Here is a 9662-nt window from a genome sequence, read left to right as displayed (position 1 = left end):
GTCTAAACAATAGCACATTTTTGAAGTACAAATGAAATGTATAGACACCATAATTCATTAAAAAAAACACATACAGTATGAAGGCAACCTTTCTTGGCGTAATGCTGATTTTTCAGCATGTCAACACCAGCCCAAAACAAAAATGATACATACATACAAAAAAAGAAACAATGGAAAGCAATATACAAAATTTCAAAGATAAATACAATATTTATAATTGATATGTTACAAAATAAATTCCCTTAGTGACTGCAAGTGTTCATGTGAAAGAAAGTGTCTCAGATATAAGTAGACCATTTTATTCCTTATCAAACTAAATAAGGAATAAAATATGCTTTCTAATATTTTAAGTGGATCGGAAAAAAAAAAGAAAAATTCAAGACAAGTGTATAAATATTTAGCTACAACTTTGGCAAAATCACAAAAGTCTACAATTTTATAACCACATACAAAACACATTAGGGAATAAGGATCTAGAAGTCAAAAGGACAATTTTTCTGGTACAAGAAACATAGACTTCACAGTAGCCTAAGAATGCAATAGTATACAGTGCGAGCAAGAAGTTGAAAAAAAAATGTTGCAGGTCACACTTGCTTTACAGGAAGCTCTAGCAGTGGAAGTATATTTGAACTAACAGACAGTAGCATTTTCCTCTGTCAGTGTGCTTGTTGAAGGCAAAGAGATTTCAATATCAAAGTTACAGTTCCTAACTACAATAAGTTACAAAGTTCCATTTCATTAAGATGAAGTTAAGCAATGATAAACCCTCTTCCCACCCCAGTTTCCCTCCCCCCATCTCCCCAATTTAAATGATTCATATATTTATGTTTTCCAGTTTGATGGCTCAAACCTCCTTGGCCCCCTTTTTCACCACAAAAAAATATTTCACATTATAGAGATACACAACCATTGTGAGTCTAGTAATGAGTAAGGAAAAATGTTCTGAGGCATTTTTCATCAGTGTTTCATGATAAATCAGAACGGTGCATCCACAACGCTTTGTCCCAACACATAGCAAGTACTAGACATAGCCAAGACGTAATCAGAAACTTTGTACAAAATAGGCGTCGATTTTCCCCATCTTCTTCAGGAGTGAGAAACGTGAAAAATATGAGAAAAAGTTCAGGTCGACAAAATGGAATCGTTCATGGAGAAGTCGCTCATTTGCATGTCGAATTCTACTAGTCCAAATAAAATCTTTGAAAAGAAAGAGTTTGTAGCATTTTGCTTCTTGGTGGTTTTGTTCTGAAGAGACTGGTTTTCCGTCAGTACTCCTTAATACACTAAATGTGTCCCCTGAAGCTTTCTTCTGAAGCTTGATGCTACAAGCAAGTAGACAAAAGTGACTTTTTACATTGGTGGAACTACAAGACCGGACATAACTAGAAAAAAAGAAATAAGATTATATTAGCTTTAAAACCTACATGTTCTCCTTTTTTTAACTGACTGACCTAAAGACTTTTTGTTTTGATTTTTTTTATTAAAATGAAAATTCTATATAGTTTTAATTGATGGGCCCTTTTTGTACTAAACCCAACTTGATGAATTAATATTATGATATAGTTTTAAGTTTTGTTTTTTTAACATATTTGTGGGATTTTAAAGAAATTAAAGTATTAATGTTTTAATCCCTCTGTTCTCCCCGTTTACAGAAAACAAATTCTGCCAGTAATTTTTTCATTTTTTTACGTGCAATTGCTATTTTGGTCTTTTTATTTATTGTTTGAATACTGCATCTGCTACCCCCCACCTCAGTTCCTAGTTTTCAGGTTTAACATGTCAGAATTGGAAATTGAATATTTGCCTGTAGTTTTTTTTAAGCATTTGTAATATATACATTTTAAAAAATAGCGTGGAGGCTTTTGAATAAATTAGTTAATTTTTTCTAAAGGTGATAAGGGAAGTTGAATCCAAAAGTAACAAAAAGAGAGGACATTTAAGCAAGGAGAGGGTTTCTGACATTTTGGTGCAAAATATCCTGCCTCCCACATATGATATTTCTCTTAGCTTTTTGCTAATAGCAAACAGTGGTCCAGACTCCCTAGAGACTGGCCATGTTGACAGCTGAAAAACAACATGGTCACTTCTGGTAATGTCAGATGAAGCCAACTCACTCACCATGTCAGTACCAGACATTTCTCTAGTTCTAAATTAAAATCTTATGAGCCAGGGTTTGTCTTATTTTTTTGTACTGCTTTGGTCTATTGGGAGATATATATATATATACACACACACACACTGAATATGTACATTGATATATATATATATATATAAAATAAAGACTTTAAAATTAGGAAAAAAACTAAGAAATTTGATTTTGTGCCATTTCTTTCATTAAAATGTATTTTTTCCACTCACTAATTTATGTGTAACACTAATAAATTTTCTTATGTAGTGATCTAAGCTTCAATTTCTCAGTTCATTAATCCCAACAATATTAATTTGTTTTAGGCGCAGTGTTACAAGTTTATAGCTGTGAAGACTTATGCCTTGTGAGTATATTGTACAGATCTACTGTAACATTAGAGAGGAAAATAATTATGATTTTGTGCTTTACACGCATCTGGATTATTATTAAAATGCATTTGACTTATATAAACTTCAAGACTGTTTAAAGTGTTTATTATTACGAGCAGCACAGCTTATATAGCTATTCGAAAATACTAAGAGCGACACTGATGTATCAGCAGTTCAACCAGTTAAATGGAGGTCAAGGGTTGGAAGTAGGATATGAGAGGAGAACATGTTCTAGTTAAGCCCTCAAGGTGTATCCAACTGATGGAAATACCTGATAGTGCATAACCTTTACAGCTCATTAGCAATTTATATATTCAAGCTCAAAGTATATCTCTGTTCTATATAATACTACCAATCCCAAGTTTTGTTTTAAAAAAAGATAAAAAGTGTACATATGTGTGTGATTGCACAAGGAACATTTATCTAAGTTTCAACAGTTTAATGTAGCCATTTTATTTTTCAATACATATTTATACACAGTACCACCCCCACTAAGCATATTCTAGTTAACATGTTAGAGGACCCTGTACAAAAGGCATTCCAAATAATAATTTACAGCTCCCATCTCCACTGCAGGGTACAATGCAATCAGTCATCTTGGGTGATGACACCAGGCCTGGGGAAGGTAGGCTTCCTGTTTTACTAAATAGGAGACAATCGCCTCGCCTGGCAATGCCTTTAGCCCCGTTTACCTCCTAACCGGAAGTAGCAGATTGGAGGGGTTATACAGATCACCCAATGTCCCTTGCGGGTGCAAATTTAGTATGTGCCCATGTACACAAGCCATCTACTACAGAGTCTTTTCAAGGAAACCTGTCTTGAGAGGAATACTATTGTTCCAGTTTAACGGCTCAAAGTTTGGAAACCAAATGGTCCTCATGCCATCCAAGCAACCACAACTTTCAGGAGGTCAGCTAGCATATATCTCTCATAACAGGCCTCCTTTTTAAGACATGTCAGAAGGTAGGGGGACAAGGTAAGGGTTCATGCAATATATAATAAGGCATTCTATCGTAAATACTTAAATATAGTATGCTATTAATTGTACATACATTTTGAATCATGAAGTCTCTGGTGTTTTGTGCCATTCTCAAAGCAAACGCCAAATGGAAAAACGATAGAGATGCCACCTCCCACACATGCAGTATACCCTCCCAAACCATCTTCCTCTCCAGATTCTATATTTAAAACATATTTGAGAAAATAACACATCTTGAGGTTTTCAATCACTCTAATTTACATTTAGAATTCAATGTATTTGAAGAGACAAGTCCGATCAGATGGCTTAGTAGTATTCATTTAATTGATAAATAAATCCAAAATCATCTTTACAGTAGACTTTGCCTACATACTTTTTGAGTTTTGCGATATATATACATTGTATTAGATACAACAAAATGTAATCAAACAGTTGCTAATAATTAACTTGAATTTAACTACATTTTGTTTTTGTTTGTTTTTTAAATATTATAATGTGTTCTTATTTCAACTGGAAGGAATGATGGATGTTGGTATTAAAAGAAAAAAAAATCAACAGTAAACGACTATCTTATTGCACAATTAAAAATGAAAATGTCTCACATTATGCAGCACTTGTTCTAGCTTTATCAATTTCAAGATTTTGGAAATGTGGAAGTGTAATACATGTCTGAAAAATAAGAAAATATTTGAGAGCATATACTGTAACCTATGGCATTAAATAATATATCTTAGATCTGGGAACATTTATTGTACAGTTCAATTCTCTTCTATTCAAAGGACAATGCAGAAATTGTGACGTGAACTTGTGTATGCCATAGAAACATGTGGTAAATGTATTCAGTGTCCTGTCACTCATTGCTATAGCTAAGAGGGTCCCCATATGAAACCTCTTTAAAATTTTAATATCCCTTCAAACCCAAGCTGTGTCTATGCCAATGTGTAGGGGTTTTTTCCAGAAATAAAGGGGATAAGACATATTAAATAACTAGCGATGGGGGAACTGCTCTATAATGTTTAGGATTTTATATTCCTCCCTAGAGTTCTTTCACAACTCTAATACTGATAACAATTTTTCAGCCAATTTGCTTTAAGGGCAACAGCACTTTCTTTTCAGGCCAGATCCAAGGAGAGTAGAAGAACTTGGAAAACTTTGAGGGTAATCCATATTCCTCTATAAAAGGGAAATGTATTGCCTGAAACAAAGTCAAATTTAAGTGTTGCTCATCACAACCAGCCATTGTGCTTTCATTTTCTAACCTGAATGAGATATGGATTCTAGTTGATTGGCATAAGCAACATATTCTTTGCAATTTGTTTTTTAAACTAGACTATTGGGGTCCAGTGAAATTGTAATTTGCCTGTCAAAACACATATTATGTCACTAGAGCTCAATGCACATGCTATTGTTTATAACAAACTCAACTCACCTTGAAGTCCATTGCCATTTGCACTGGTGCAGGATGGTGGAGGGGAAGCTTGGGGCCTGACGACTGGGGCAAATGCGCTCTTTTGTTTCACTGCGGAGATGACATTTGCAGGTGAGAATGAGAAAATGCCGTGTGTACTGCTACAGTTTGAAGGGAGGGTGACCGAAGAGGCTGCCATTGTAGGACTTGACGGTACTACTGCAATAAAGCAAAAATAATCAGGACTCAAAAGGAGTTTTTTTTTTTTTTTACCCCATGGCAGAACATAAAAAAGAGAGTGACGCAGCCTTGTGTTTTAAGGTTGGGAATAAAAGTAAAGTTAAAAAAACGCTAAACTAAAAAAAAAGAAATAACTATGATGGCATGGCCACTCTCAGTCCGATGAAACTGGGGTTTTATGTACCGAGCACCATGGAAGGTACCTGATCTCATTGTTGTCTACATTTGGGATTATTATTACAAAATGTGACGCCAGTGCATGCCCTGTGTCATAAATGTGTGTAATATTAATGAGCTCTATTTGCTCATTAATATTTTCTTGCATGTTCAAGTTGTCTTTTGAAACAGTTGCAAGTCTTACAATGATAACAGTGGCGCCAGAGTATGCCAGTACTACTCAAATACACATTTGAGCTATCTGCTGACCCCTATTTGCCAGGTACCCTCCCACTTTAAATTGCTACTTTTGGCAATGGTTTTAAAAGCCAACAAATTCAGTTCTCTCCTATCTCCCCTTCAGGGTCCACTTTAAAGATCCGGCCCTTGGGTATGTGGCTGATCCATGCTTATTGATATTGTAGACCAATTGGAAGAGAGGGAGACAAATTTAGAAGAGAACTGCACTCAGCGTTTGGCAGCTTTCAAAAACATGAATTGATCTGGGCTGCGTAATGGTAAATGTCCTCCAGTCATATTGAACTGAGCCTATTTCTGCTCCCAGTGCCGTCAAACCTTGCCGTCAAAGTGTACATGGTATAACCAAAAAAGCTACCATGACAGCCAATCAAAATACAGCAAGTAGAAAATGTTCTGCCAATGGTAATGGAAATTTCCTTAGGACAACTTGTTAATTTCTTAATGTACCCCAAATTGGTTTGAGAAGCTTGTCAATGGGTGGAGAAGGTCTGTGGGTGCATAATCTTATGGCATGACAAAGCTTTGTCACAGGCATCAGGCTAATCTTGATTGAACTGGGCTTACAAGAGTGAATAGTTGGATTTTATATCATTGTTAGTGTTTATATTTATAATGTGGTTACATATTGTGGTTTATCTACAGTAAGGCTATTTTTATCTATGTAGAAAGGATGCATAGGGGTTTAGCCAGTGCCACATCCTAATGTTTTTTTCTATTAGCACACGTTTCAAGAAAATGACTTTGATTTACTAGGATAGGTTTGTCATGTCATACTAATTATATTAAGCTGCTTAAACACCACAGCATTCTGATAACAAAAATAAGTATGATCATGATATGGAACTCTTGTACAAAGACCACATCCTTTTCTTTTTAAAGAAGTAAGATGGTAAGTATGAACCACACTATTCATGTATATTGCTGTGGGCCATACGGTAATATTACTTTCAACTTCTTTTATGTTCAGCCTCCAGTCACCCATCCCTTTGTCCAGTAACTGATAGCAACAAAAAAAAGCTTAAACAAAAAAAGTAATGAACTAATACATAAAAATAAACATGCAAGCAAGAAGATTAAGTAGAATGGCTAAGAACACTCACTGCCGTAGGGGGAGTTGGCTGATGAACCATTGAGGAAGCCAGGTGACCCAGGAACTCCTAAGTTGGGCATTCCAGCATTCCCGTACCCGTTCATGCTATTGCTGACTGTGTTGTAGTTGGACTGCTGGGGGGTGCTACTGGGAACATATCCTCGTGGCGATACACTGCTCGTGTTACGGCTGTAGCCTACTGAAAGAAATGAAAACCCCACACAAAAAAAAAACAAAGTAATGTTACAATCATTTAAAAAAGACACTTTGGTTTTCTTACTGAGCAAATCCACATCACACACTACACAGATTTATTGATTACAGTGCGTTACTTCACAATGCCTCTTACTGGCCCTATCAACAGTTGCAGTTTAAGATAACCTTATCACATCGACCCTACTTAAATCATCTACGATGGCACACTATGTTGTTCCCTCGCAGGCTGAGACAGCCAACAAAAGCCGTCTTCGATCTAATTGTGTCAGCTTCTTTCACATTTATCCTTACTAGCAATTATCAACAGGCTTCATTCCTGGTTTGTACCAACACAGAAGATGAACTTTCAGCCTTTTCAGACCTTCAAATGCCACCAGTGACAGGCAACAACTTGTTTGTTACACTGATTTCATCTTAAAAGGCTGCTTTTAAAATGGGGGGGTGGTGTTGCGCATCTATGGGCTATATTCCAACATTTAGTACTCTTTATGCTGTTACCTTTTGCAGCTACCAGCAAGCTACTACCCTACAAGACTGAGAAAACTAATTACCACTTTTCAAATGTCAAAACAACTGCAAATATACTTGCTCTACTCAGCAGCAGCCTGATAATATGATAAACGATAACATGCTTTGTGGCAATGGGGGAGAACGCTAAGCTACTTGTCTGATAGGGATACATGTTAAGATCAACATAAAGGTAGATCAAACAATATAAATAGATATTAACTAAGCACTGTGAGCAGCATCTGGAGTTAGGCCTGGCATAGCCACCTACCTTGGTCATTAGCTTGAGATGCCTCTGAAACATTAACTGCTAGCTGGCTGCTGAAAGAATTTACTCCCATCATTCCGCTGTGAGATGGTGTGTTGGCAAGAGAGGGGATCTGGTTGTGATTACGTGGCACACTGTATAATGCTTCAGCAATGTCAGCTGCTCGCTTCAGGATTATCTCCTACAGAGCAAGAAACACAGAAAAGGTTACCATCTAATGCAGGTTTGTTTCGACAGGCATCAAATCAAGACTGTTCTAGACTGGAATCATAGACATTGGATTGGATGAAATGCTTGCCCAGTGATTTGCGTTGCCTATTAAAAAGGGCTCAGAACTTTCTACAAATCTTCACCTTGGGCTAAGCGGGCACAGCATGTGTCAAACTGTGTGTTGCAGCAGTGTAGTTCCTACTCAGCATTTCCAAGCACATGGAGGCGATATATGACCAAGTGGACTGTAATAAGCCGATTATTTATAAACAAGGGCCTTATGTATCAAAGTTTGTGAAAGAAAAATTGCAATGGTTGCCCAGAGCAACTGCATTTTTACTTTATATCTTCCCAAGCAGATTATATAATATACAGAAAAATCAGTGTGGGCAAGAAAGATAGTTCTTTTTGCAGAAATGTCTTCTTTCAGACACCTTGAGAAACCGTGCTTTTTTAGAATTTTCTTGCGATTCGCAAAAAAGAAAAACCAAAAACAATTCCCAGAATTCACCTGACTGTCATTTAGTGTAACTGCTCTTCCCATAGGATTTCAAATACACAAAAGAAGCACACAACTGGAAGTTCTCATATAAGCTACACTCAAGAGTTTAGTGTACCTGCTCTTCCTATAACATTCCTAAAACACAGGAGAAGTATACAACTGACATTTCTAATTAAAGCTACATGTGACACCAACTGTATAACTGTATACCACTAACAGTAGCTTTTACAGGACACAGCACTTGTGTGCTTTAAAGGGTCTCTCCCTTTAAAGCACACAACTGAAAACCCCCTGAATTGTTTTATCTATCAGTCCCGGTGTTGAGATGTTTGTAGCCTAGTTCCTTCTTTTGATCACTTGTTCGGGTTGGCAGACTTGCTTCTTTTTATTACATTTTGTTATGGAAAGTGGGGGTAAGATCTCCCCAAGAGAGAAGGGTAACTGAATCCTCCATCATCTATAAACACTACAGTTTTGATTTTTGGGTAGACTAACCATTCTAAGACAGCATACATGTGCAACATAAGAACTGGCCCCAGTTGGTTAAATAAAATTGACTGAATACATGGCTGTTACAATTTAGTTAAATATTTTCCGTTCCCTGCGCTTGGTAGGTTTAGTGCAGGCTTTCCTATTAGTCACTGTATATTTTGGACCGAATTCAAGGTTACTCTCTCATCTTAACGATTGCCTATGCTTTTGGCACCTTACGTCTAATTGTCATTTCTGATAGGAAAACTAGCTCTGAGAAAAAAAAATGGCAAAGATGAAGCTTTTTTTTCTTTTTTTTTTTTTATCCCCTTCTCTGGTTTTTTTTCCCCTTGGTGATGCTCATCACATTACACTGCCCTTAAGGTGACTGGCAAAATTGTCCACGGCAAATAAGACTGTATTGATATCTTGCCAGGTTCACGCATGGTAGTTCCTAAATTGCATATTTCTGAATGGATTTTCCAACGTGCATTAATTACTTGCCTGGTTGTTGTGCGGCATTCCATATAAGGCTTCAACAAGGTCTGCTGCTCTCTTCAGTAATACTTCCTGTAAGCAAGACACAAGAGGAAGAGGGGTTTGTGTTATTGTTTAAGAGGTAGCCAAGACTAAAAACTATAACACAACAGAAAATGTAAAAGCAGGGCTATCAAAAAGTCAAACAAGACTGAACAATACGTCAAGGTTATAACTTATTACATCGAGACTCCAGATAGGAAGGAATTTGACTTTTTTTAATAGCATGTTTTCAGACAAAATATTTAAAGGCTCCTACTGAAGAACTGATGTTTAACTGAAAAGCAGGATATTGTTTTT

At 36.5% G+C, this 9662-nt stretch overlaps 1 protein-coding gene across 25 annotated transcripts in view; it reads right to left on the bottom strand.

Annotated features, from left to right (window-relative positions):
- Positions 1–828: 828 nt before the first annotated feature.
- The window catches only part of EBF3 (early B-cell factor 3), a 156719-nt gene continuing 147885 nt past the window's right edge, over positions 829–9662 (bottom strand). For 5 of the 25 annotated variants that reach the window (XM_018559432.1, XM_018559433.1, XM_018559435.1 and 2 more), the window contains 5 exons: positions 9330–9395; positions 7646–7823; positions 6662–6847; positions 4926–5123; positions 829–1382 (listed from right to left, as the gene is read on the bottom strand). In XM_018559432.1, the coding sequence (XP_018414934.1) occupies positions 1351–1382; positions 4926–5123; positions 6662–6847; positions 7646–7823; positions 9330–9395 (660 nt within the window). In that variant the 3' untranslated portion in view covers positions 829–1350. Of the gene's footprint in view, positions 1383–3569; positions 3696–4098; positions 4166–4925; positions 5124–6661; positions 6851–7645; positions 7824–9329; positions 9396–9662 lie in introns of all 25 variants that reach the window. The other 20 variants (XM_018559415.1, XM_018559416.1, XM_018559420.1 and 17 more) reach the window with 10 other exon arrangements.

This window comes from Nanorana parkeri, unplaced genomic scaffold (genome assembly GCF_000935625.1).
Source record: "Nanorana parkeri isolate BGI_ZX_2015 unplaced genomic scaffold, ASM93562v1 scaffold393, whole genome shotgun sequence".
Classification (NCBI taxonomy): domain Eukaryota; kingdom Metazoa; phylum Chordata; class Amphibia; order Anura; family Dicroglossidae; genus Nanorana; species Nanorana parkeri.
This window is presented reverse-complemented; position numbering and strand designations above follow the sequence as displayed.